The following is a 26,312-nucleotide window of genomic DNA, read 5'->3' on the forward strand; positions in this document are numbered from 1 at the left end:
AAAAAAAAGAACTAGAAATCAAGACACGCGAGTGAAGAAACCACCTAAGGAAATGAAAATGAAAGAAAGCGGGAAAAGGATCAATTAGGTATAGCTGCGCATCGCATCAAGGAAGCCCGGCCCACCCTTGAGATCCTGCTCAAAGGTCTCTGCAACGTCGAGGACGCGCTTGATGTGGTCCATTGACAGGGGGGTTTTCTCGCTGATAGCGAGAGCCTGGGCTGTTCGGACGGAGTTTTTGATCTTAAGCTCATGTTAGTCACCAGATCTGATAGAGGATAGGATGGGGAAAAAAAAAGGCTTACTTGACGCCCGTTCAGATTATGCCTGGCTAACTGGTCATAATCTTTATCGGTGAACGTGGCGGTCTCGACGCCGTCGATAGCGCGGACTTTATCGAGGAACATCTTCCAAACGCGACGCTTGGCCTTAGTGGTGAGCTCGAGGTAGCGTAGGGCGATGTGGATGCGCGACTGGAACGCGTCGTCGAAGGTCTCGACGCGGTTCGTAGTCAGGAAGAGGATGCCCTGGAAGTACTCGAGCAAGCGTAGGAAAATGGAGACGAGCGCGTTACGGTGCACGTCCTGAATGGTACGCTGCTCAAGGAAGACATCCGCCTCGTCGAGTAAGAGGACGGCGCCCCATGCGTGCGTGATGTCAAGGATCTTGGTCAGTTCCCCTTCGAGCGTACGCGGGTCGGTGCCTAGCTCGCCGGCGCTGACCATGTAGAGCGGCCGCTTGAGAAGTTCTGCGACGCCTTCGGCTGTAAGCGTCTTGCCGGTGCCGGGTGGGCCGTGCAGAACAGCGACCAAACCCTTCCCCTTGCCCTGGATGACGTCGTCAATGTTGTGCGCGGCGTGGTGCGTGTGCGACTCCACCAGCGCCTTGACAATCGCCTTTTGGTTGTCCGGCAGCACCAGCGAGTCGAAGGCGCCTTCATCCCACTCAATGTCCGCGACACCGGACACGCTGAATTCCAGCCAGAGCTTCTCGCTGAATGCGAACCCGAGCACTACCGGGCTGGAGATCAGCAGCTCCTCCTCGCTGAACTCCGTGCAGTTTGCGGTCTTTTCATCCCCGTCGACTTCAACCTCTAACGGCTCAATATCTTCCGGGATGATCTCGTTGCCGTCTTCGTCGGTTTCGATTTCAACAAGTCGCAGATTACCTTCCTTGTCCTTGACCACCCGGAACCGCCGCCGGTGCTTCGACCAGCTCTCGCAGCCGTCCTCCTCGCAGCCACTGCCCGCGGACCCGCTATCCCCGCCGCTGCAGCAATCGCTCTCCGCATGCTCATCGAGCGACGAATCTTCGATTATGTCCTCATCCTTGGGCCGCACGGTGCTGATTGGGTAGTTGGGGTTGATCCGTCGGTGCAGGGCTGGGTCGATCATTATTCGCCCATTCACGTTGACCTTGATCACGTTTTGCTTCTTCTTGAAGAACGCCATTCCCTTATGGAACCGGTAGTTCATCCCTCGTAGTGAGACAAACTTCTTGCCCCGCTCGATGAGCTTCTGCTGCAGTTGTTCTGACTCAGGGTGGTACTGGATCGGGTAGCAATTGAGGCTTGTGATCTTGCGCGCGCCTTTGAAGTTATCTACGTTGACGGACATTACGCCCATGCCAAACGACCGACCGTCGTACTCCAGGTACCGGCCTTCGATCACATAATAGTCTCCCTTAAGTACGGAATTCTCCTTGGTGGCGTACTCGATCTTGAACGCCCGAGGCTCATCCGCGTGCCCGTAGGTCGACGTGTACGCGATCGTGTTGGGCTTGAAAAGCGCCCACAGTAGATCAAATGTGATCATCTTGGACTCTAGTAGCGGATACAGCGTCTTCTTTGTCTCCGCGTAGTCGGTATCCAGGTACTTGATCAGAACCTTGAGATGCGCCGCCTTGGTCGCCGCCTGCTTCCGCGCCTTGGATTTCTTCTCCGTCCGAGCTTTTCTCTTGAGCTTCTTCATGTATGCTCGGAATTCCTCCAGGTACAGGAACAGCAGGTTCGGATCAACCTCAGGCTTTTCTGTCACCAGGCTGACCCCTTTGACGTTGTGCATAACGTCCGCTAATGCGTCGCGAAGGGGCCTGCTCTTGATGTCTACAACCGTCTCTAGGTATTTGTTCCTCCAGTCGAATTTCCGGCGCGCCGTGAATAAATATTGTTCAAATTCGTCTGCATCGTGATCGTCGACCGTCTCCTGGAGTTTGTACCGATGAAGCGTATTGTCCCACACTTTCCATGGTCAGTACCTCTCTGCAAGAAAAACAAAAGTAAAACTCACCCTCATCGACTCTCTTGAACTCCATTTTCGATGCTCGCTTCTTTTTATTGTTGCTCTTGTTCGACTTCTTTTTGTTTTTCTTGCTCCTGGAATCATCTTCCAACTGTTTGAGCAGCCGACGCGAGCTTCTCTGGTTCTTCTTGAGAATCCGCTTCGCTCGCTGGATTGTATTGTCTTCGTCTGTTCCATCATCCTCATCGTCATCTTCTGTCTCAGACCGTGACTTCTTGCTTGTTTTTGTTTCTCGGCGGTTTTTGTGAGCCTTTCGAGACTTGGAGTCATCAGAAGACTTCTCGTCACTCGACGCGGACGACTCCTCGTCCGAAGAGTCGTCGCGCTGACGGGAGCGACGGTGATTCTTTGTCTTTAACCGCTGCTTAGATTTGGTGCCGCGTTTGCGCTTCTTCTTCTCGTCCTCGCTTGTAGAGTCGACTTCGCTGTCGTACGAAGAGGTGAGCTCACTTTCCTCCGGGGAGTCTGTCGACTCCTCCGCCGACGCGCTCTCTCCATCACTCGACGACGAGGACGAGGACGAGGACGATGACGACTCCACCGGCCTTCTACTACTCTTTTTATTTGACTTCCTCTTGTTCTCCTTTTGAGCAGACTTCTTGCGGTCGCACTTCTTCTTAGAAGCGGGAGTTACTTCGGACGTGGCGGCGGTGGTCGCCTTGGCATCCTGAGTCGAATTGACACCGTTCGCAGCAACCCCGGCATCGTCTGCCTGGGTCGTTGACGAACTATTGGTTGCGGTCGTCGACGGGGTTGTCGCAGCCGTCGACTGCGACTGGGTCCCCGGATCCTCCATGTTGTCTGCACGTCGGACTCTGGGCTGGAGACTATGATCCAGACTAGAGCTGACGACTGAGGACTTGGAATCGTCCTGGATGCTGTCTATTCTCGGGGCGAGACTCATCAATACTGCACCATGTAGAGTCCAATGATACCCAGACAATCCTCACCCCGGGCCGTGATCGACGATGGTATGCAGGCGGAGAAAGAACAATGGGAATAGCTCTATTCGAAATCGATCCTTTCTAACGTTCAGAAAATCGAACCCAGGAAAAGCGAAGAACTGACTCACCGACTGTTTGACAGCTCGCTAAAAAATTCTCTTGTCGATCGTGGCATTCCAGCAGGGCTGAAAGCTGGCCAGGCCAATTGGCGCCTGCAGCTGTCCAGTAAAAGTGACTCAAGAAACTGTAAGGCTAACTATGACTGCCTGGATCCATGCAAGTCACAGCGCGTTTTCGATCTCGCTGCCTGGCCAAATAGTGTCACTATTAAATGCCGATTGATGACCAAGTAATTCTCTTTCGTGAACACCTCGAGAACTGCTCTTGTTTGCTCCCTTGTCCACTGCTGCCGATTCTTGTATGAGCTGAGGCTGCTCAGCAAACGAACAGATTACATAATCGATTACGCCAAGGCTGATCGACCGGGGGTGGAGACTGACCAATGAGATGCGGAGAGTGACTGCACAAGCCACATAGCAATCCAAGCTTTGTGGAATTGTGGGACCAAATTCTTACACTAGCTGAATTAGGAAAAGTTTGGAAGCGACCGAGCATTAAACCATAAATAGTAATTACTTAAGCTTGGCATTTGTTTTTGAGCCTGAGGCCAATCTCAACATTCACCATCATTTACCTATCTCCTGTACTCCGTAGAACTCGTGAAATCCCGTCATGAGACGACTTTCGACGATATGATGATCATCATGACCCTTCAGCATGAAGCTGTTTCTCATTCGCCATGCTGAAACTGTCCATAATGTCGGACAGATATGGTATATCCTTTCACTTCGTTATTATCGGAATTGCCTTTTTGTTTAACCTTCCCCCACAACAGGGCTGGCACCACCGATTCTCCCTTGACAAACCATGGCATGCTACAGATTCAGCACCTAGCTAAGTACTTTGCCGCTTCGGGCATTCGCTTTACCCACGTCTTCTCTTCGGACCTCAGCCGAGCTCGGATCACCGCCGCGGGACTCTGTTCGGAAGCAAACAATGAGCAGATCTCGTCGCCCATCGAGACGCCGTATCTGCGCGAGAGGAGCTTCGGCGCATTGGAGGGAGTCTCGTGGCATAGAGCTGTCCGGTCTCGGGAGAGCTCGTCGTCGATGAATGCCGCGACGAGCGTGTTTCGCGGTGAGCCGGAGACGGCTGAGTCCATGAGGGTGCGGGCAAACGCTTTTGTGGAGGAGTACCTCCGACCCTTGATGATGGGGGATGCGGACGAGACTGTTGCGGTAGTCTCGCATGGTGTGTTTCTTTCTGTTCTATGGGAATGCATCGCGGCGCATTTCCGGCCAGAAAATATAAAAGTTGGTGTTGAGGGGAAGAGCAACCGGACGTCTGGGACGTCGGTAGTTGTCAAACCTTTCTGGTCAAATACCGGTTTCATGGAGCTCCTGATCGAACGACCAGTATCACTAACTCCAGCAAGTATCCCACCGTCTTTGGCGGCCTGGACATTGACTGTCTTGGCCATTAATAACACAGCCCATCTGCGGCATCTTCGCCGAACTGGCGGAGGCATTGGAAGTGCATCGCATGATGCTCGGCAGCAAAAGATCTCTCAGTTCTTTCATCCGTCGCCAAAGACATGACATTTTTCAGTTACACCGCTCATTCCATTCCATTCCGCAGCCACAGGACAAGTCATATGATGACCTCGCTCACGCGTCTCAAGGCCGAGGTATGTTCTCGGCCGCATGTGGAATTGTGAGATTACATGTCCAACTGCTGTCTGATTGGTTTGTCCTCGCTGGCTGTGTCTAAAGGACTCGAATCCTCCCGTTTTTTCATCCTTGATGTGTCCATGCGTTCCATTCCTTGTTCCTGGGCGTTTTGTTTATCGCCAAGTATTCTTTCACATCGCCAAGCTTTATCTGGCGTCGTGAGTGCCTCCATGTCGTCCCGGAGGCTGAAGTCCAAGAAGCTTAAATAAATAAAATCATCAAGGTCTCAGCCTACACAGAACTTATGTCGGCTAACTTTTCCCATGTCGTTCCCGCAATTTTTTTTTTTCTCAATTGCCGAGTAACTACTTCGTAGCTGTATTCCGTAGCCTGTCGTGAGTAGAACATAGACTAAGCAAGCTTCCAAATACATATTAATCATTCCAACAAATGGTCTGGCCCACGCATTAGTGACGGCCGTCTCATCCCTGGCATCCCTGTCCCATCTGGCAAACAAGACAAAGGCGATAAAAAGTGCAACGTGGCGCGGAAAAACGGGGAAACGAGATCCCTTTTATCATTCTTTACATGCGATGTCAAATGTTAGCTTCAAGTTGTTTACCGCGCAATTCGTACCACGGAATCGTTCTGCATCCTTTGTTCAGCGGTTCTCTCTGGTCCATAAAGAAGACTTGGGGATGGCCTCTTTCGGAGCCAACGCGAACTCCGGAGCTTATTCAAGCCACGTCTAACTCCAGAACGGTAGTTAATCTCCCGTACCCATGTAAGCTATGCGTTTAACAGCCGTTCAAGAAGCCCCTGATGAAGTTCGATCGGAAACAATTTCCAGTCCACTGAAGTCCTCGACGAATGAGGGATGAGACGGATCTAGAGCGGCTGTGGATGTTTCCAGGCTAAAAAAGCGCCCACTGAAATTGACGTTGATGGACGATTCGCCAGTCGTAGACAAAGTCCATCGGCGGATCGTCCAGGGTTCAGTGTGTTAAAGCTGTCATATTTGCCAATCATCTCCAGCCAAAGTGGATGTTATAAAGCATTGACCCTGATTCGGTCATGGCTTCGGTCAAACCGGCGCCGAACCGTTTCTTCCGCACGTGAAATTTAATATTTATTCAAAAAATTTTCGAGGGCAAGTTACTGGTACTCCATGATTCATCGATCCTTCAGAATCGACAACATCATCGTTAAAATCAAGCTGAGAGGAGATACGCAATCGCCTGTTGATGGAATAGATCAGCTGGAATCCTACTACCGTGCAGCAACGCCAGTCTCGTAACTACACTCTCGTATATCCCGTACCCAAAAACCAGCAGAATCCCATCTCGTTGCGACGACAGCTTCGGCGTGCAGCCCAATCGCTTTGCCGGTTAGACTAGCTGGGGCCCTTTTTTCTTTTTTTCCCCCCCTTCCCCGCCGCGTTCTCGCTAGCTTCAAGGATTTTAGGCGTGCCAGGAGAAATACCCTGGACACCCCCTCTGCCCATGAACAACTTTCGTTTCAATGCCTCAAATATCTGTCTCTATTGCTTCTTATGTTTCCGCGTCCATCCGCTCTGAATTCCTTCCATTAGGCGACTCATTCAGCATTGTCACTCTGTGAGAGTGTCGGCTTTTGCGTGTATCATTGGCTGTCGCCAGCGCCCAGACGACTCTTGGACCCCAGACTCTGGGCACGGAAGAGATCGGTCGTCAGGAAAAAGACCACCGACTCCCTGGTCCTCCTGCTATTGAATCGACGAAGATCGTGTAGGGTCGCAAATCGCAAACCGGACCCCGGTACATTCGTTCCTTGTCGACCAAATCTCGAAGAATCGAGAACGCCACCATGTGGCATCGTCGTCCACCACCACCCCAAAGCGATCCCTCGCTGGTAGACTCCAGCCCTGAGCATCCACACTCCCTGCCAAACGGTCGGGGCTCATCATCTGGTCAGATGCAGCGCCGCGGCCCTATTGAGGGCCCCTATGGCCGCCCTCTCACCCGTCGGGTCACTTGGCGATCTTCTACGTACAGGATCATGTCTTATCTCTATATTTTGGGAGTGTTGTACATTATCTGGCTGCTTCGGGACTTTTTCTACAGACCACTCGCCTTTCTCACTACCGCTAAGGGTCGTCCGGCCATGGACGGACCCAAGGGAGTCTCCTTCGAGGAGTAACCCTTTCCTTTTATATTCCCTGGGGGGCCTACCGGCCACCGATAGACAGCAGTCGGCAGTTGCTCGGTTCCTCGGGCAATCGGGCATCGTTGGGCAGCGCCACATGCCGAAGGATCTCGAAGGCTCCGTTGGCTTCCCCATTCCCGCAGTTAGCATCCATCCTAGCACCCGATTATTCTCCATGATGATATGATAGCTGGATGTTGGTGGCTGTTGAGATCCACCGGGCTGGGTATCTGGCATCGTACAAAGCCGTCTAATCATCCGGGGACGTACGGAATGGTCGGGACGGAACCTAGTGAACCTCGATCTTCCCGCTCTCTGTACCTATAGATCCTATGTCGGGTTGCCGATGATCATCTCGGCATTCCGGGTCTCTCAGGCCTGGGATTCAGCAGGAATCTTTTTCGGATGTCAAGGAAAGGTATCGCCGAGTACTTGTGAGAAATGATCAACGGCTCTAGCCAATGATCACCAAATTTGGTGAAGGGCCCAACCGCTTTCAGCACGATCTCAATGCTGCGTGGTATGTCCGTGCTAAGGTGAATCATGCATTTTTTCCACGATTCCTAACAGGAGTCCTAGGCGGCTGCCGCTTAAGGTGCACCGTGTCCGAAGAGCAAAGGCCAATTCAAGATAAAAGTTCAATGAACTCAACGGCTCAACATCTTTGTGGAGAAATTCTTGGGTGGCAACTGCGGTCACTGTCCCTAGGGGCACGACACTGACTCTTTGACTCTATGGATCCTCTCATCCCCGATACCGACACAGGGTCCGCCCATTTCTGTCAATTCCGACGTCCGAAACAGTCTCTGTTGGGGAGTTCACGTTGGTGGCTTGTCGACTTTTTGACGGTGTTTCTGGAACGTTGGGGTCCCCGCAATTGAGGGCTTGTTTCGTAGTAAAGTTCAGTGCGTCTGGGGAAGAGATGAGATGTTGGTTGCTGGATACTGTGTACACTACAGAGGAATCCGAATCATCATGCCGACTGCAAGTCGTCATTGCAATTGCCATCTCGTGCTTTGTATGTAACTCGTATTCATCATCATTCCTATCAACGCGCAGCAGCTGCTGCATAGTGAGGACCTAGAACCGTCGGTCGATCGAAAGATTCACGGCCTCTTTTTGAGATCGGGCGTCCGACGGCAAAGCCTCATGAGCTGACAAACTCCGAGTAATTTTGACTTTAGCCAAGTGTTGGATGAGTTGCATTGGCTTCGAAATGAGGGAAGCCAAGCTTGTATCTAGTATCCACTGGGCAAATATGGGTTCCATCAACAGACCCCATTTCGGTAGCGTTCGACATTGACAATGTGAGCCTCATGATGATCCCAGCCATCCTGTAGTTTCTAGAAGAAAGGAGTGACATGGTCCGTCAACTGGTAGTCCCGAGTCATCGCCATGATGATAAACTTCAACAACTCGTATTTCCCCCTCATCAGGTTGACGTGAACGTCCAACGTCATCCACAACAGCTGCACCCGCACAGTCCGCTCTGCATCCGATATGCGTGGCCCGACGGTTGATCACGCAGGAGGCGCACAAATCGGGATGTTTTCTGGAAAGTCGCCAAAAATCCTTCGAATTCTTCCACCGACCAATCAGAGTCCTTTCAAGGCGTTGCAAGGTTTGATTTTCCCTTTCGTATCTGGGGGTTCCACGTGATTGCGGGACTGGACCATTGGAAAGTTTGAGGACGGAGCTCTTCGGGGCACGCCTCGTGTCAATTGGGGGAAAGTGCTGAGAAAAACATGTTTCCGGTCAAGAGTGAAATGCGGGAGATCACTTTTTCTCGTTTTTGGAATACGCTTTACGCCGAGTTCGATGTTTTGAATCAATCATCTGATGTGAGAGGAAGGTCGAATTGGGCAATCAATGACCTCAATTCGGTCCTGTCAACAAACGATGTAACGACTTGAACGGGGGCCCTCGGCAGTACCAAAGCGGCAAGTCCCTGCTGCCAAGAGGAACTGTGTGCATGACATGACCCCAACCCCAATCAGAACTAGCGCGGTCATCCTGATACACAAATAAATTACCGATCCTTAGCTTTCGCCCTTGGGAGCATGTATCGTAATGGACCAGTGTCCCTCCCATGTTGGCACCGTCCAGACGGATCGTTTTGACCGCTTCTTTGACCGGGGGTTCGTGCCAGAGGATGCCCGGAATCGTTCGCCCCTCGACACACACCGGTTGCCTGAACAGAAGTTTGGAACAATACCCGGCACCGACCGTAGGTAGAGGGGTCAAAGAACTAAACCGTCCGATGCTCTGGGTCGGATTTCCGCCCCCAGCGGAACTTATTAACCGTAGATACGTGGGCTGCCCGCTCGCTCTCCAAAAACCCGAGTCCGTCGCCCTATCGCGTGGCCCTTTTTCTTCTCGGCAGCGAATGGGCAACAAGTCATGATTCGGTCCCCCTCCCTGTCCCCGTCAAGGCTCGGCCTTAGTGCCCTCCCCCAAGCTACTAGCCAGCGCCAGAGTGGCGATGATAGATGGGTCAATGTCATTCCGCTTCCACTCGTTCTCACTCGACACATGGGTTGGTCACTCCACGCCCACACCCAACCGGTTGTGTCGGCTGAGCCCTGAGCCGCTCTGGAGGAGACTGGGGCTCCGGAAAAATCTTCTTTTAATATAGAAAACACCTGTAGCCCTGTAGCCTACTTTGGATGAATGATTGATTTATTTCTTGCGCGCGAACGGTTCGTGGTGAATCTCGCGGTGGTTGCGCTTTTATTAATTCCCGGCCACAGCTCGTCTGCCGTCGGGGGGTGACTCCTTTTCGTTGACTGTTTCGACGCGCGGGCTGGGAATCAGTCCTCTTATTCTTCTATTCGGTCCAAGACCTGTCAACACGCAAAGACCCAACGCTTTGGTATGGAACTGAAGAACGGACTCTGCTTGCGTCCCGACGGCTTCCCGATCCGGAAAGTGAATTGGTGATTCGGGACTTGAGTGTTGAGTCGCACCCTCGAGATCGCTGGAACTCGTGCGCCGGAAGAGCAGAGTAATCCGCTGGGATCGAGTTTGCATCGCTGCATGGAGTCGTGAAGCAACCAACGCACCTTTCCCCCCCTTCCCGACGATCCCGGAACGCAATGCGGCAATAGTCTTCATTTCGGCATGCACAAGACAAGCTCCTACAACGGTTCACAGTCGTCAACTCCAATGGAGGAGGCCATCGAGTACGCCGGCAGCAAACCATACTACCAAATGCCTCGCCGATCATATATGACCGCCGCTGAGCGGGCCCGGCAGAACCTCAATGCAAAGCTCGCCAATCCACTGCAGGGGTACTCCCAGGATGAGCTGCGCAAGCTGGGCTTGCGCTTCAGTATCACTCACCAGATGGGTGATGAAGTCGACATCCGCGCCTTCGAGATTGGCGCCGTCCTGGCGCAGGCGCCGGAGAAGTTTGCTGAGGTAGAAAATCTGTTGACGAAAGAGGAAATGGAGGCACTGCGCAAGGAGTTCACGAATCGATGGTCGCAACCGGCACTGATGTATGTGGTGATTGTTATTTGCTCAATGTGTGCTGCTGTCCAAGGCATGGGTAAGTCTTCTGCTCATATTTCAGGTTGGGCCTGAGGGCGTGAATCTGATTTGGCTTGCACAGATGAAACGGTCGTCAACGGCGCGCAAGTTTTGTACAAGTATCAGTTCGGCATCGACGGGACCGATCCGCGCTCGACATGGCTGCACGGCTTGCTTAACTCGGCCCCGTATCTCTGCTGCGCCGTGGCCGGTTGCTGGCTGACCATTCCATTCAACCACTGGTTTGGCCGGAGAGGAACCATCTTCATTACCTGTGTCATCTCGACGCTGGCCTGTCTGTGGCAGGGCTTTGTCAACACATGGTGGCACATGTTTATTGCCCGGTTTGCCCTGGGGTTCGGTATCGGCCCGAAGTCGGCCACCGTGCCCATCTACGCGGCCGAGACAGCGCCCCCGGCAATCCGTGGTGCCTTGGTCATGCAGTGGCAAATGTGGACCGCGTTTGGCATCATGGTCGGCTATGCCGCTGACCTGGCCTTCTTCCGAGTCGTCGATCCGCCGGGTATCGTCGGCTTGAACTGGCGGCTGATGATGGCGTCGGCCATGATCCCGGCCATCTTCGTGTGTCTCGTGGTATTTTCGTGTCCGGAATCACCGCGCTGGTACATGAGCAAAGGATTGTATGACAAGGCGTACCATTCCATGTGCCGACTGCGGAATACGAAATTGCAGGCCGCCCGAGACGTGTTTTATATCCATACTCTGCTTGAGGCTGAAATGTCCATGAAGCTGGGACAGCCAAAGATTATCGAATTGATTACCGTACCGCGCAATCGGCGTGCATTGGTCGCCTCGGAAATCGTCATGTTCTTGCAACAGGTTAGCCTTCTGTCCCCTTGCATGATGCCTGTGCCCGACCCGCTCACAAATTGCGTGCAGTTCTGCGGCGTCAATATCATCGCTTACTATTCCTCTGAAATCTTCCTGGAGGCCGACTTTTCGCCCATCTCGGCCTTTGCTTCGTCGCTCGGCTTTGGTGTCATCAACTGGCTATTTGCCATTCCGGCCGTCTACACAATTGATACCTTTGGTCGGCGCAACCTCTTATTATCAACATTTCCATGGATGGCAATATCCATGTTCTTTACCGGCTTCAGCTTCTACATCCCAGAGGAACACTACAGCGCGCGAATAGGCTGCATCGCCTTGGGTATCTTCCTCTTCGGTATCGCCTATTCGCCCGGTGAAGGGCCGGTGCCCTTCACCTACTCCGCCGAGGCATATCCACTCTACGTCCGAAGCTACGGCATGTCCTTAGCCACGGCCACAACGTGGCTTTTCAACTTCCTCCTCGCCATCACATGGCCGTCGCTCAGCGCGACGTTTACGACCACTGGCGGCCTGGCGTGGTACGGCGCATGGAATGTCGTGGGCTGGTGGTTGATCCTGATGTTCATGCCGGAGACCAAAGGGAAAACCCTCGAGGAACTCGACCAGGTTTTTTCTGTGCCGACCCGGTTCCATGCCAAATGGGGCCTACGGCAGATCCCGTACTTCATCAAACGGTACATCCTGCGACAAAAGGTCCAACCGGAGGTTCTGTATGAATGGGACGATACCTGGGAGGGCATGGAGATGGACCCTTGGCGTCGGGATGTTGGGATGTTATGATATTATTATCACTTTAGTTATTTATTCGGTGGTTTTCTGGTTTTTCGGGTTTCTTTTGATCTGCAAGAAGACATGAGCCTCGGAGTTACGGCCGCTACATGAGTCTTGATTCATTGTCCATACTACACCTTGCATTGCATGCGAAACGGTATCCATGGACTTGTACCGCTCTGTATATATAGTCTCTTATGGAATACAAATTTCGGGGAGTTTCTTCCTGGCGAATTCTTCTTTTTCCGGAGGATCGTGAGGATCTGGATTCGGCAACGATGGCGGCCGATCGGAGAAGCACGTGATCCAAAGCCGGCCGAAGCGGGGAACCGGAGTCATGGAGAAAACCAGTTTGGGGAGGAACCGAAGAAATGAAGCCCAGTATGAGTCAGCTCCAAGCTTGCCGAAGGAGTTCAAATAGTACTGCTGATCGGATGATATAAGTCATCCTCGGCCTGGGAAAATTTTCACCTGAAAGTCTGCTGTCTGCTGATTACGGCCTCTTTCTTCCACGGTTCCCTCATCAAAATTGCTGGCCGGCAGTCGTTCGACCTCGGTACTACTCCGCATTCTAGCCCGCAAGCTCCAACCCTTCCCGCAAGCTCAATTGTCCTCCCGCCGTATTCCTCCGATTCTCCTCACAACGCCATTATTATTTTTATATTAATCAGGCGAATGTCTGGGGTTCTGGCCAGATCCGAGTTCATCGGCTGTTGCAGTTCCAGAGAAGACAGACGGTTCTGCCATTGAAAGCTTCCGAGGCCGCTCCGGCCCGCAGACATCTTCTTCGGCGACCACCACCAAGCTCGATCATACCATGTGGAAGGCATCGGAGAAGCTTCTGGAGACCATCCGGCATTATGCCAGCTTCCCTGCAACGGGAGTCTCCTTGAGACAGATGGTCCAGTTCGGTGAGCAACCGTCGCCAGGTATGTAAGCTGGCTGGCTGCGCGGGGGAGCTCGATGTGCCAGAATAGAGAATAGAGGGGTTGACTGTGCCGATTATAGGGACCCTGTTCCGTGCCTCCCAGTTCCTTTCCGAGGAACTTCCGATCCGTCTCGCGCATCGCGTACAGGAGCTCAACGAGCTGCCTGACGGACTCAATGAGATGCCCTCGATCAAGAGGGTTCGAGATTGGTACATGCAGTCATTTGAGGTTCGTGCGGTTGGAGCTGAATGAAAACGTAGAAGGACTGATCTTACCTCATGCAGGAGATCATAAATGTGCCCAGGCCCAATCTGAGTCAAGAAGTGAAAGAGCGCCTCTTGCGGTGTAGTCGCACCAACGGAGGCGAGTCAAAAATCCTTAGCGAAACCACTTGGAATCCGAGCGTGAAGGAAGGCCAATATCGATCCGCGCCTCCATCCTTCAGCGAGGGACCAAATGGCTCGCTCTCGAACGGAAACGGGCTCAGATCAAGAGGAGCTGCAACGAGACGGTACTTTGTCCCAGCGGACGACGGCGGTGATTGGCCGCCAGAGCTGGATGCCTATAATCAGCGGTTCGCACAGACTCTGAAGCACATCAAGCGCCGGCACGATGGTGTGGTCACCACCGTCGCTCAAGGCATCTTGGAGTACAAGCGCAAGCGGCAACGGCTGCAGATTGACTCCACCATCCAGGCGTTTCTCGACCGGTTCTATATGTCAAGAATTGGGATACGGATGTTGATTGGGCAACACATAGCGCTTACCGAGCAAACACATACACATCACCCGAACTATGTTGGGATCATCTGCACCAAGACAAATGTCCGAGAGGTCGCGCTCGAGGCGATTGAGAATGCCCGATTCGTGTGTGAAGACCACTATGGCCTGTTCGAAGCCCCCAAGGTCCAGTTGATCTGTAAGCCTGATCTGCACTTCATGTATGTTCCTGGTCACCTCTCGCACATGCTCTTCGAAACTCTGAAGAACTCCCTGCGCGCGGTTGTTGAAACACACGGCGCCGAGAAAGAGGAGTTTCCCCCGATCAAGGTGATTGTCGCCGAGGGCCGCGAGGACATCACCATTAAGATCTCTGATGAAGGCGGTGGCATTCCTCGCTCTTCGATTCCGTTGGTGTGGACTTACATGTACACGACTGTGGATCAAACGCCGAGTCTGGATCCGGACTTTGACAAGAGTGATTTCAAGGCGCCGATGGCCGGGTTCGGCTATGGTTTGCCGATCAGCCGCCTGTATGCGCGGTACTTTGGAGGCGACCTCAAGCTGATCAGCATGGAAGGGTATGTCTTTCGTCACATATCTTCATATTCTTTGACTAACCTCTGTGTCATGTTAGCTACGGCACCGACGTCTACCTTCACCTCAACCGATTATCATCAAGTTCAGAACCTTTACATTGACTATCGCCAGTCATGAGGGATGGCCGTCCGCGATTCAATACCTTCCACCGACTCCACCCGATCTATCCAGAACCTCCAGAACCTCCAGCACCACGGCCATCCCAAGGATTGACGCCGATGAATGTCCAAGCGCTGCGCGGGAAAGTGCGCAGCAGAGAGGTTTCTGAGCGAAAGCAGGTGGGCGACGTCGAGAGTGCTCTCAGCATGCCGAGCGGATTGCGTGAGCACAAAACATGACGTCAATGAAGAATCTCCAAGGCATGTATGCCTGACATTTCACAACCCGTTCGCAGAAGGACCGGGTTTCAGATCCAGTGGGCTATCGTTGGCCCGTCCATCTAATCCCCTTTCGGCTCTTCGGGCAAAGCGCACATTTTACCTGTATATTGAACACCTACGGAGGCAGGCTTGCGGTCGGATTTTTGAGTTTTGTTCTAACGATTCGATGAGATGTTGGCTCGCTGAAGAACTTAAAACTACGAGTTATGCATATGCATGGCTGGCTGTGCTGCTGCATTTGATATGTATCATAGGATGCGCACATACTGTGACGGTTGGTCCGGTACAGATGATGTCAAACATGATCAAAAGTGTATCTATCATCTGAATACGATGCTATAGACTGAAGATTGGCCATGGGCTTCTCATGATTCCACACTGGTTTCGTCCTCGGCAAGGAAACGTAGGGTATGGAAACGAAAACTGCCTAATCAGGAAAGAGGCTTGCAGATGATTATGTCATCTTTTAGATGACTCATCAACATCCAGCAGTTAGCCAATCGGATGCTCTGACCAGGCAGATCAATACAGGCACGCCAGCCATAGACTCGGGTCCTTGAGCAGCGTTGGCGGTGTCAGATGAAAGTCACCCGCCTCCCCATGACCATAACAAACGAGCGGGGAAAAAGGCGGCGCAAAGATGCCGTCCTAGATTATTAGAAAGCAAATCCGAGTCGAAGCAGCGAAAATGGATTCTTGTTCTGGGAATGACATGCTTGCCGCCTTCAAACCGCGGCCGCTCGTCGAGTTCAAGCCGCGTGATAAGTCCAAGATTGAGTCGATTCTGGCGACCGGCGACCGGTTACTGGTTGGATTGAATAATGGGAATTTGAGGGTGTATCGAATTAACGAGGCTGTTCATGAGAATGGCGACCAACAACGAACAACACCCCCGCCGACAACGGGAGAGGAGAGCCAGAATGGAACGGGAGAGCAGAGTAATGACAACGTGCCGAAGACACCGCCGAAACCGACCGACCTCCTCCGCGAGCTGGAACGATTCTCCCGCTACAAGATTGAGCAATTGGCTGTGATTAAGGAGGCGAAGTTGCTGGTGTCCCTGTCCGGCGGCTACGTGTCGATCCATGACCTGCAGACCTACGAGCTGCAGGAGCAGCTAACGCGGACGAAAGGCGCGACGTCCTTCGCGGTGACGTCGAATATCGTTAATGATCCGGATACGGGTGTGCCCTCGATTGTCTCCCGGCTTGCCGTCGCTGTTAAGCGGAAGATTATGCTCTGGACGTGGCAGGATATGGAGCTCAGTCCAGATACCGCCGAGATTACGCTCGTCAGCGGTGTCAAGACGCTGACCTGGGTTTCCGGGACGAAGTTAGTCGCGGGGTTGAGCTCGAATTACGTGTTGGTTGATATCCAGAGCATGGAGAGTAAGGATATCGTTGGTCCCGGAAGTATCGGTGGTGGTACCGGGCACGAATCGAGTCGTCTCGGAGGCGTGGGCGTGGCCAGTATGAGCTATATCGGTATGGGGGGCGGGGGGCCCAAGCCGCTGGCTACGAGGCTTAACGAGGGACAGGTCCTGCTGGCCAGGGACCTTGACACGCATTTCATTGATAGCGAGGGGAACTCGTTGAATAAAAAGCCGATCAAGTGGTCACAGGCGCCGGACGCGCTAGGGTACTCGTATCCATATCTGCTGGCTCTCCAGGATTCATCGAAAGGCGTCCTGGAGGTGCGGAACCCGGACACTCTGTCCCGCGTTCAGTCGATCTCTCTTCCGTCAGCTACTATTCTGCACATCCCGCAGCCAAATATCAGTCTAGCTCATGCCGGGAAGGACTTTCTTGTCGCCAGCGACCGCACAATATGGAGGATGGAAACCCTCAGCTACGACGACCAGGTTGACTCGCTGCTCGAGAATGGCCACCTGGATGAAGCGATCAGCCTGATCAGCATGCTCGAGGATGTCCTATTGACAAATAAGCCGGGTCGACTACGTGAAGCGCAGCTCCAGAAGGCGCAGCAGCTGTTCAACGCGCGCAGGTACCGCCAGGCGTTGGATCTTTTTGCAGAGGTCTGTGCTCCTCCAGAGGTCGTAATACAGCTGTATCCAAAGATCATCGCAGGCGATTTGTCGTCGTTTGTCGAAGAAGATCAGTCAGCCGATGGTGAGGAGGAGGCCGTGAAGACTACCCCTCCCGCGGAAGAGTCTCCGACCATCTACAAAACGGCCTCCTATGCGCCATCTCTCACCTCTTTCCTTCGGGGAAAGAGCGACGATAATAGTGAAGCGGGAAGCATGCGCGGAAAGCCGACGGAGAGTATCCAAACCGACAAGCGACTTGGTAGGTTCTGTTCATTTCTCTTCGAAGCTCCCAAGCTGACTCTTCGTCTAGAAGGCAAAGATTTGAAAAACGCCGTGCGAGAGCTCCAGGGATACTTGGCGGACGTGCGTCGGCGTTTTCAGCGCTTTATCCACCCAGATGGCACCTTGAAACCAGGTTCCCTACATGCCAACGGGGGCATGGATGAGTTTGAGAACTCGGTTCGCATGCTGCTGGGTCTGTCCAAGGACGCCGAAGACTCTGTGTTCGAGGAACGTCTACGAGAGAACGCCAAGCTGGTCGACACGACGCTCTTCCGCGCGCACATGTACGCCACGCCATCCCTTGCCGGCTCATTGTTCCGCATCGCCAACTTCTGCGACCCAGACGTGGTTATGGAGAAGTTGGAGGAGACCGGCCGGCACAACGAACTCATCGATTTCTACTTTGGCAAGAAGATGCATAGACGGGCACTGGAACTGTTGCAGAAATTCGGACAGGCGCCGCCTCCGTCTGAGGGTGACAACGAAGGCGACCAGAAGCCCGATACCGACGCCCACCTGCGTGGACCGGGCCGCACCGTTGCCTACCTGCAGCACCTCCCTCCGGATGCGATCGACCTCATCCTCGAATTCGCCGAGTGGCCTCTACGCACAGATCCGGATCTCGGGATGGAAATCTTCCTGGCGGACACGGAGAACGCGGAGACCCTACCCCGGCAGCGCGTGACGGATTTCTTGCAGGGTATCGATCCGCGCCTTGCCGTCCGGTATCTGGAGCATGTCATTGACGAATTAAATGACCTGACACCGGACCTGCATCAGCGGTTGCTCTTGCTCTACTTCGACCGACTGATGGCGCACAAGAGCGGCCAGAACCCGTTCGAGGACGAGGGCGCCTTTGTCGCCTACAAGAATCGGTTTCAGGGGTTTCTCAAGTCGAGCTCGCAGTACTCACCCGCGAAGATGCTGGACCGGCTGCCTCGCGACGATCCAGACTTCTACGAGGCCAGGGCCATTGCGTTTAGCAAGATGGGGAAGCATCGTCAGGCATTGGAGATCTACGTGTTCAAGATGGGTGATCACCGCAAAGCGGAGGAGTACGTGCCATTTTGCTCAAGTTTGATTGTTCTTATTTGCTAACTTTGTAGATACTGCAACCATGTCCATGTCACCGAAGACGCTGTTCCCATCGAAGCTGGTCCCGCTGGCCGGGTCGCACCCACGGATGCCGACGAGACCAAGCCACCTATCTACCTGACCCTGCTATCTCTCTACTTAACTCCCCCGCACGGGCAGGAGCCGCAGTATGGTCCCGCCTTGGAAATCCTCGCCAAACATGGATCGCGACTACCAGCCAGCTCCACCCTAGACCTGATTCCTGAGACACTCCCCGTGCAACAACTCGAATTTTACTTCCGCGGCCGCATGCGCGCGGCCAACTCTATCCTCAACGAGGCGCGCGTGGTCGCCAACTTGCAAAAAGTGCAGAATATCCGAAGGCAGGCTGAGCTGCTGGCCGGCGAGGGCCTTCCAGCTGGCCAGCGGGGGAGGAATCGCCATGTGACAGTTTCCGAGGAGCGAGTGTGTCGGGTCTGTCATAAGCGGTTGGGTGGTAGCGTGATTAGCGTGTTTCCGGAGTAAGTGATTTCTTTCGATTCTCGGGTGTGTGCACGTTGCTGACGTCAGGGAATAGTAATAGCGTTGTTCATTTTGGGTGTGCGAATCGCATGACCTCGGCGTCGTAGAGTTGTCTCGTTGTCGCGACTGCCATTGGTTTGTTATGGCTGATTGATGCATGGGTTGTACTTCCGGCATGGCGTCTGTCTTGTAATGATACCCCGGGGTAGTTAGAGAGAATCAAGTCATCAATTTTCCCGATTGTCTCCTCAGCTGCCAATTAAGCGTCCTCGTCAACATTCTCCTCCCCGTAGTTTTCCTCCTCTTTCCTCTCCCGCTCTCGCTGCGCAGCGTCCTTTCCATCTCCTTGTGCCTCGGCCATTTTTTTGTCCTCTTCCATCCGCTCTGTCAAAAAGCTGTTGATCTCCGCTTGCAATTTGGTCACCGACGCGCGCAAGTCAGACAGGTAGGCCGTTTTGGCGGCGACTGAGGAGACAGAATCTCCATTCTGCTGTGTGGGGAGTGGAGTGGACAGTGGCTGGTGGAAGGTGTGGGAGTGTGGTGGATTTGGGGATTTGTAGGCCGCCGATAAAGTCGGTTGTGATGCCATTGTGTCTCTCTCTCACTCTTCGCTGAGAATCAACGTCCCTTGTCAAACGCTGTCAACGTGCGACAAGAGGGGAAACAAAATCGTGGAAGAGGGGAGCTGATTACCTAATGCAAGGGACAGAATATGACTAAGCAAGGGTTGAGCTTGGCTAACCCTAAACAGCATAGTGGCTCAGCCCGCCAGTTCAATTCGCGGGGAGTGACTCCAGCTCAACATTCGATACGCTCCACGATACGATCGCTACTACTGACGCTACTGTTGAGTTGATCGGTCCGATCGCGTCTCGACTCTGCGGACATTTTGTGGAATCAAAAGCATGGCGTAATTAATCTCAAACGCTTTATTATCCGGCACGAGGCTGACCGCTATCATGCATGTTTGTTTAAATCCTGGCAGCCTCCTTACTCCGCACTAGGGTACTGATTCGCGTCAATGAATCCTCCTCCAACGCCGGTGGGCCGCACCGCAGAGCCCGACCACCGGCGCGGCTCATCCGATAGTGATGTATCGGTCTCTTCCTCTCGACCCAGGGCCCCTCCGACTGCTTCTTCGGACGCTTCGTCTTCCTCCAACGCAGCTCAACGCAATAACGCCACGCTGTCTCCGTCTTCGATCCGGCCCTCGGGCAGTCCCCGAAGAGCAGCTGCCGCAGCAGCAGCTCATGGTGATGCCAATGTTCACAATTCGCCCAACGTTCACTCATCGCCCCGTATAGCATCGGAATCTTCAGCTAGACACCGTGCGCGGCACCACTCGCAGGGATTCTTTGAGCCGTTTCTTCCGACGACGGGCCTTCCCGATCACGGAAGCGCGGTTGGTGCAGCTGCCATGGCGGCCTTGACAGCATCGCAAATCGCCGCCCAGGCCGCTATGCAGAGTCAGCAACAGCAACAGTCGTCGCGACATCGCTCGCAGGCGAGCGATGACAGCACCCACAGGTCCCGTAAAGGGAGCACTCAGGACTCTCCACCTTCATTGCAGCAGCCGGCTGCGGAGCGCGTATACCAGAACGGACTAGTGGGTGGAAACACGCAGGCAGCAACTACAGCAGCGAACCTTGTCTTTCCCAAGTCGTCAACACCGAGCAGCGACCAAAGCGACCATCACCAACACAAGCAAAAGTCGGAAAAGGAAAAATCCAAAAAGAAGCTCTTTTCTAAGCCGAAACATGTTGGTATCTCGCGGGATAAGGACTCTTCCGGAAAGGACAAGGATAAAGCTATACCGTCGCCAAGTAAGCTCGGCTTTGGCACATCGAGTGGACTGTCACGCATCGTTAGCGCATCAACGACGAACCTAACAGATTCGAGTAATTCGTCCATGTACAATCTCTCCAATGCGTCTGCGACAACCGTCGTACCGGCAGATCGCTCCGAAAAGGACAAGGACAAGGACAAGGAAAAGGAGAAGGAGAAAGACAAGGAGAAGCACAAGCATCATTTTCTGTCTCGGCAAAAGCTGAAACTGAAGGATGACCACTACAATCTGCCGTTGTCGTCGGCTTCGTCAAACTCGAAACCCCTGGATCCAAACGCGCCGCAGTCGCTGTACAGTTTCACACCGTCCTCCCCGGCGCCCTCCGCATCTCCATTTGCAAAGTCTGTCAGCGGACTGGATCTGCTGCATGGCGGCCGCGCACTTCGAGAAAAGAAGCGCGAGGAGAAGGCTCTGGCGGCCGGGCTGGATTTCGGCAGAGAACTCGACGGGACCGATCCGACGGCCGGCGGCCAGCCGTCGTCGCTCGGTAGCTGCGGCGGGAGTGTGCTGCACGGCGGTGACGCGGCGATCAAGGAAACGTTGCAAGGGTTCGGTCTGAACAACATGACGGCCGAGGATGTGTGGGACTTCCTCAAGGCTAAGCTGTTGGTAGTGTTTGATGGCGGCGATGTGCGTTACGCCGTTGAGGATTTGAACAAGCTGGTTGTGATTCACATCCAACGCTGTTTTCAGAAACGGGTGGCGTCCGTGGTGGTAGAGGACCTTCGCGACTTGCTCCGCACAGGGTTCTCGTCACTCAGCCACAGTCTCAGCGGCGTGCCTGATGAGAAGCTGGCACCGCATCTGGTTCAGATCTGGATGCTGGTCTTTGGCACCGTGCTGCCGTTCATGCAGGCTGTGTTCCTACCACTAGACCTGGAGTTCAAGGGTCGGGGGTCGATCATGACTGCCCGGGAAGCGCGCGAATTCTGGGGCGGGATTCCCAACTGCGACTCTCCGGATGCGTCGGCTGGAGATGCGCTGGATGTGCGAACAATCGTTCTGGTGGAATTCCGTGATTCGGTGATCCTACCACGCTACGACAGTCTCAAGGCGATCTTTTCACGGCTCAGCCTGGAGAACATTAACGCGTCTGTGAACGCTCTGAACGCGTCGCACAGCGGCAGCAGCGCGGGCCGTCCAGGCACTGCGGCGTCGCTGGATCCAACCCACGGTAGCTTCAATTCGCAATCATCGCTAAACAACGCCTCGGCAACAGTTGCGGGCAGCTATTCATCAGACTCGACAAGCGCTGCAACACGCAGCCGAGCTACATCCAACACGTCATCCAACACGGATCAACTCTTCTTCCAGTCTGTTGCGTCACCATCCCAACGGGCGCACTACCAGGCGAACCTGGCGGACTCGTCGCACGTGGTCACGGATACGGTCGGCCGCATGCTGCAGTGTTTCAGCGTGCTGGCCAGCGTGCAAAGTGGCGACGAGGCACAGGAGCGCATCGAGACACTCAACAAGGCCCTGAAACACAACTGGCTGGGCCGTGGCCGTACAGGGCGCGACCGGCGCGGGTTCGTCGGTACTAAGATCCGGCCGCCCACGATGACCCCAGCCACCAAGAGGAACAGTAGTAGTACTGCTACCACCACTAGCGACGACGCGACGAGTACAGAGAAGCGATGGTCGGGACGGTCGTCGAGTGATGAAGGGAGTATGTCGTAGATGGGAGATTAACGATACCACCTATGTATGATAAATTTTTTTTTTTTCTTTTTTCTTTTCATGACTGGTTCATTCTGATCTCGTTCGTCTGGTACGTGGTGTGGATTTCATAACCATGTATATTTTGTTGACTTCTCGCGTGTAGCATGTCTTGATCATTTTCGAAACACTGTACGAGGTCGGACACCATGCAATCAATCAATGTTCATCTCACGAGAAGCCACCATTCGACTCCACATCGGCATCATTCCCACTGTCTTCAGTTTCGATCCTGCGCTCCGTCTTGCCCTGGCAACGCTTTCTACGACCTTTGCCTTTCCTCCGAGTCGCCTTTTTGGTCCTGCGGCCCTGGGGCTGACCGATCGACACATTCCCACCGCAAGCCTCCTCAGCGGTAGTCCACCCCAAAAGCACAAGGAGTCGGAGGCATTTGGCCCGCAAGGCGCTCGGCGGCGTGTACACACCCATCCTGGACGCTAGGATGATGGCGATCTCACTGAATGGCACGTTTTCCTCACACAGAAGAAGCAGCAATCTTTCTGCGTCGGTCAGATCGTCAATATTCAGGATGGGTGTGGTTGTTTGAGGCTCGCGCCTGGCATGCTTTGTGACCACGGGAGATGGGGAAAGAGTTGACGAATCTCCATCAGAAATGGAGGAAGAACTGTCTTCGCCGTCTTCTGTGAATGTTTCGGCGAGATCTTCTGGTTCCTTGGCGTCGTCATTCTCTCCATCTTCATCTTCGTCGTCTGCTGTGATCAGAGGCTGCGAAGCTTCGTCAGAAGAGGGGGACAGAGTGTCGGTGAGCATCTGGTCGTCGCTGTCATAACCCTTCTCGGCTCCAGTCCCCGCCTCGTTGTCGATGATGGACTGCTCGTGATGAAACGTGGTGGTCAGCTGGTTCGGGCTTTCTCGGCGAAGTGACGCACAACGTCATTGTTCTCAGTATCCTTGTGTGCCACGGCCGCAACAGCGGTCCCGCCGGCGCCGTTGACAGACGCGAGCTTCATCTCATTCGCACCCACACCCTCCACTTTGTTTATAATCTGACCCCGCTGATCAGCACATGGTCTTCCTTCCGGAACTCGGCATAAGAGTGAAGAGACAATACCTTGTTCACCGGGGTGAACGGTGGCATTTTCGCTCTGCCCGAGAATGCTGATTGTCTTTTTCTTTCTCCCTCTCAAACTGCACCGTGGCTCAAGCTTGTAAGCTTTTTTTATTTTTATTTTTATTTTTACTTGAGTTCAACAAGCGAGAAACAAAAGATTGTGTGCAGGAGCAAGTTTTCCCCCTTGCTAGATGTGGCAGGTTCTACACTGAATGTTCATATTCACTGTTTTGTCAGGGAAAGGAGAGGGCGTTTGAGGTGTGAGAGGAGTGAGTGTCTGGTTTGGGCATGCAGCTTTCTATCTGCTTCATCCATTTTGCTGTTCATGGACTGGAGGGTCCAATATGTATGTGCGAATGGCGAAGTTCTTTGACGGGGATGAGATGCCATACGGCGCTATGGTGATAGTTTTAGGGTTAGGTAGTACTGGATTCTCGTTTTGGGGGAAGAGGACAGGTCTGGTGTTGATAATCCATCTGTACTGGTTTTTATCGGATTTATTGTGCGTTATTTCGTCTATTTTTTTGTCTATACCCTTTCCTGACCGCTATATTGAAGTTCTAGAACGATCAAAGTCGTCATCAACTCTAGACGTAGCACTGGCCTACTGTAACCCTAACCCTAATGACTTTGAGCTTTTGGTATTTTCAGCCCGCTTCTTTGTTTCGATGATGTAAAATACTTAGATCCCGTGACTCCCAGAGTCTGGATTCACACAACTCAGTTATTATCAGACCACAGCGATGTCCAGCGAGCAACGAGAGCCTCCCAAGTGGAGTATGCGGTACGGAATATTCGATATTGTGAGTTGAGTACTAATGGTTCCATGCCCAGGTCGAACGGATCACTCGGCCCGCGCGAGCCGAGCTTTGAACTCCCCCAACTGGCGTGTCAAGGGCGAGCGAAACATGCCGGATGCGGTTCCTTCCGGGAACTCGCAGGACGCCTTCGCGGAAGGTCGGCGACTCTACGTGGGGAACCTGCCCTACGTCGCTCGCAGAGAGGATGTTGAGGGACTGTTCCCTCCCGATCAGTACAGGATGTATGCCTAAGCTAGCCCTCTACCCAGCATTTCTCGCTTTGAGCATGTGTTTTTGTCAATTCTCGGTGAGCATGTCGTCGCTGATCGTGTATCTTGAGCGTGCGCATGGACTTCTCCGTCGACCCCTTCACTAGCCGCAACCCGTCGTACTGTTTCGTGGACATGGAGACCAAGGAACAGGCAGACCGCGCCATGCGCGAGCTCAACGGCGTAGACCTGCTTGGCAGACCCGTCAAGATCCGGCCCGGAGTGCCGCCCAAGTCACCGCGCTCGTCGGCGAATAACGGCGCGAGAGGGCTGGCCACCAGGGCGTCGTTCACATTCGACCGCTGGACCCGCACCGACGCCGAGCAGCACTTCAAGGGCTACAGCGCGCAGGGCCGTCGGCTGTACGTCGGGGGCCTTCCGAAGCTGTTCAATCAAGCCGCCATTGACGCGAAGATCAATCAATTCTTCTCTGGATTTCAAATGTATGTTCATTACCTACCCTTCGCACTTTTTCCGACAATTCCTTGCTCACAGTATGCAGCGAGGCCATCAGCAAGATCATCCCCCCGCCTAAGGAAAAGCGCGACCTTCCTGGTGACCGCCACTACCTGTTTGTGGACTTTGCCAGCAGCGAAGAAGCCAGCCGGGCCATTGAAGCCCTCGACGGAAAGGTCGGGCCCTGGGGTGGCAGACTCAAGATCGCCAAAGCGCGCGGCGACTCGTGGAAGCCGGACGAGAGACAGTACTGGATCCCCGGCCGTCGTCCGAGTGAATGGTTGAGAGAACGAGAAAAGCATTTACAGGAACAGGAGAACGCTGGGTCGACGCCTTCCTGATTGCCATGTATAATACCATCTACCTACCTATCTACATACCCTCTACCTTCCTCTCCTGCCGGCATTGACCTGCTTATGTAACATTTTGTCAATCCGGCAATTTTTAATGACAGAAATTGTACTTATTCTTCTATCAAGCTACTTATGAGACCATCTTTTAATTGCAGAGTTTGAGTTAAGGGAGTTGTGTGCGCAAGTGCAGTACTTCATACAAGTGTTTTCATCATGACTTTTGTATTTCGCGATGTGATTGGCTGGAAACAGTCAGCTTTAGCTAGCCAGAGTTCTCTGCGACAACCAAGATGAAAATTGATCCATGCTCACGGAGGTGAGGACCGGAGTTCGAATCTTGACGCCGGGGGCAAATTTATCTCCCTTCTCCTGTCAACAATGTAATGGCCCTTTATTCTAGCCTGTCGTGGCCACGAAGGAGCACCCGCATTCCAAAGATGCCTTACATTGGTTTCATGAGATGCAGGTCAGGCCATGCAACACGTACCTAGAGGTAGTATAGTATGGTCGCTTGCAGAATATTGCATAACTTTCTGGCAAAAGTTGCCCGCCCCTTCCTAAGCAGGTACTAGGCCTTAATATAGCAGTGCTTAATCCTGAGAGGTACATAGGTGCCTTTCAGGATATCAAAAAATGGTAAAAGAATGGTAATGTTACCGAATTATCCTAGGAAAATACTAGTCATTAATCGGTGATGTATTAGTAATCAAATGTGATATTTACCGTCGAATGATATGCCATTGTTCTAATCACCACTGGGAATTCAAAACGATCAAAAACCGTCCATGGTAAATTCACCTCTTTCGATCAATGATCGTCGGTATACCAGTTTCCCATGTTGAATCACCAGTGTCATACAGCAATGGATAGACAAATATTGAAACATTATCATGTATCTCTGAAAGGTCCCGTACATATTGATAAAACTACAG

The 26,312-nt window shown here is 53.2% G+C and overlaps 13 protein-coding genes across 13 annotated transcripts; 7 read left to right on the plus strand and 6 right to left on the minus strand.

Annotated features, from left to right (window-relative positions):
- Nucleotides 1–84: 84 nt before the first annotated feature.
- On the minus strand, nt 85–3,096 carry VTN49DRAFT_825 (uncharacterized protein; the record flags this gene model as incomplete). Its single annotated transcript, XM_069416489.1, has 3 exons — nt 85–243; nt 306–2,239; nt 2,289–3,096. 3 exons carry the CDS (start codon nt 3,094–3,096, stop codon nt 85–87), a joined length of 2,901 nt encoding a protein of 966 aa, XP_069271185.1.
- Nucleotides 3,097–4,021: 925 nt separating this feature from the next.
- Nucleotides 4,022–4,902, plus strand: VTN49DRAFT_826 (uncharacterized protein; the record flags this gene model as incomplete). Its single annotated transcript, XM_069416490.1, has 2 exons — nt 4,022–4,077; nt 4,140–4,902. 2 exons carry the CDS (start codon nt 4,022–4,024, stop codon nt 4,900–4,902), a joined length of 819 nt encoding a protein of 272 aa, XP_069271186.1.
- A 1,816-nt stretch (nt 4,903–6,718) lies between these two features.
- Nucleotides 6,719–7,395, minus strand: VTN49DRAFT_827 (uncharacterized protein; the record flags this gene model as incomplete). Its single annotated transcript, XM_069416491.1, has 2 exons — nt 6,719–6,943; nt 7,006–7,395. The coding sequence occupies 2 exons, from the start codon at nt 7,393–7,395 to the stop codon at nt 6,719–6,721; spliced, it is 615 nt and encodes a 204-aa protein (XP_069271187.1).
- Nucleotides 7,396–7,902: 507 nt separating this feature from the next.
- VTN49DRAFT_828 (uncharacterized protein) lies at nt 7,903–8,229 on the minus strand (the record flags this gene model as incomplete). Its single annotated transcript, XM_069416492.1, has 1 exon — nt 7,903–8,229. One exon carries the CDS (start codon nt 8,227–8,229, stop codon nt 7,903–7,905), a length of 327 nt encoding a protein of 108 aa, XP_069271188.1.
- Nucleotides 8,230–9,891: 1,662 nt separating this feature from the next.
- On the minus strand, nt 9,892–10,272 carry VTN49DRAFT_829 (uncharacterized protein; the record flags this gene model as incomplete). The annotated part of the gene is made up of 1 exon (XM_069416493.1): nt 9,892–10,272. One exon carries the CDS (start codon nt 10,270–10,272, stop codon nt 9,892–9,894), a length of 381 nt encoding a protein of 126 aa, XP_069271189.1.
- A 6-nt stretch (nt 10,273–10,278) lies between these two features.
- On the plus strand, nt 10,279–12,321 carry VTN49DRAFT_830 (uncharacterized protein; the record flags this gene model as incomplete). Its single annotated transcript, XM_069416495.1, has 3 exons — nt 10,279–10,708; nt 10,772–11,529; nt 11,590–12,321. 3 exons carry the CDS (start codon nt 10,279–10,281, stop codon nt 12,319–12,321), a joined length of 1,920 nt encoding a protein of 639 aa, XP_069271190.1.
- Nucleotides 12,322–13,129: 808 nt separating this feature from the next.
- VTN49DRAFT_831 (uncharacterized protein) lies at nt 13,130–14,661 on the plus strand (the record flags this gene model as incomplete). The annotated part of the gene is made up of 4 exons (XM_069416496.1): nt 13,130–13,241; nt 13,321–13,469; nt 13,526–14,541; nt 14,598–14,661. 4 exons carry the CDS (start codon nt 13,130–13,132, stop codon nt 14,659–14,661), a joined length of 1,341 nt encoding a protein of 446 aa, XP_069271191.1.
- Nucleotides 14,662–14,782: 121 nt separating this feature from the next.
- On the plus strand, nt 14,783–15,268 carry VTN49DRAFT_832 (uncharacterized protein; the record flags this gene model as incomplete). Its single annotated transcript, XM_069416497.1, has 1 exon — nt 14,783–15,268. The coding sequence occupies one exon, from the start codon at nt 14,783–14,785 to the stop codon at nt 15,266–15,268; it is 486 nt and encodes a 161-aa protein (XP_069271192.1).
- Nucleotides 15,269–15,628: 360 nt separating this feature from the next.
- VTN49DRAFT_833 (uncharacterized protein) lies at nt 15,629–18,972 on the plus strand (the record flags this gene model as incomplete). Its single annotated transcript, XM_069416498.1, has 4 exons — nt 15,629–17,246; nt 17,298–18,324; nt 18,376–18,864; nt 18,921–18,972. 4 exons carry the CDS (start codon nt 15,629–15,631, stop codon nt 18,970–18,972), a joined length of 3,186 nt encoding a protein of 1,061 aa, XP_069271193.1.
- Nucleotides 18,973–19,124: 152 nt separating this feature from the next.
- On the minus strand, nt 19,125–19,454 carry VTN49DRAFT_834 (uncharacterized protein; the record flags this gene model as incomplete). The annotated part of the gene is made up of 1 exon (XM_069416499.1): nt 19,125–19,454. The coding sequence occupies one exon, from the start codon at nt 19,452–19,454 to the stop codon at nt 19,125–19,127; it is 330 nt and encodes a 109-aa protein (XP_069271194.1).
- Nucleotides 19,455–19,886: 432 nt separating this feature from the next.
- Nucleotides 19,887–22,391, plus strand: VTN49DRAFT_835 (uncharacterized protein; the record flags this gene model as incomplete). Its single annotated transcript, XM_069416500.1, has 1 exon — nt 19,887–22,391. One exon carries the CDS (start codon nt 19,887–19,889, stop codon nt 22,389–22,391), a length of 2,505 nt encoding a protein of 834 aa, XP_069271195.1.
- Nucleotides 22,392–22,601: 210 nt separating this feature from the next.
- Nucleotides 22,602–23,401, minus strand: VTN49DRAFT_836 (uncharacterized protein; the record flags this gene model as incomplete). Its single annotated transcript, XM_069416501.1, has 2 exons — nt 22,602–23,261; nt 23,321–23,401. 2 exons carry the CDS (start codon nt 23,399–23,401, stop codon nt 22,602–22,604), a joined length of 741 nt encoding a protein of 246 aa, XP_069271196.1.
- An 844-nt stretch (nt 23,402–24,245) lies between these two features.
- On the plus strand, nt 24,246–25,368 carry VTN49DRAFT_837 (uncharacterized protein; the record flags this gene model as incomplete). The annotated part of the gene is made up of 4 exons (XM_069416502.1): nt 24,246–24,279; nt 24,337–24,544; nt 24,643–25,014; nt 25,074–25,368. The coding sequence occupies 4 exons, from the start codon at nt 24,246–24,248 to the stop codon at nt 25,366–25,368; spliced, it is 909 nt and encodes a 302-aa protein (XP_069271197.1).
- Between the last annotated feature and the right edge of the window lie 944 nt (nt 25,369–26,312).

The sequence above is a fragment of the Thermomyces lanuginosus genome (assembly GCF_041956635.1).
Source record: "Thermomyces lanuginosus strain ATCC 200065 unplaced genomic scaffold VTN49scaffold_19, whole genome shotgun sequence".
Taxonomy (NCBI): domain Eukaryota; kingdom Fungi; phylum Ascomycota; class Eurotiomycetes; order Eurotiales; family Trichocomaceae; genus Thermomyces; species Thermomyces lanuginosus.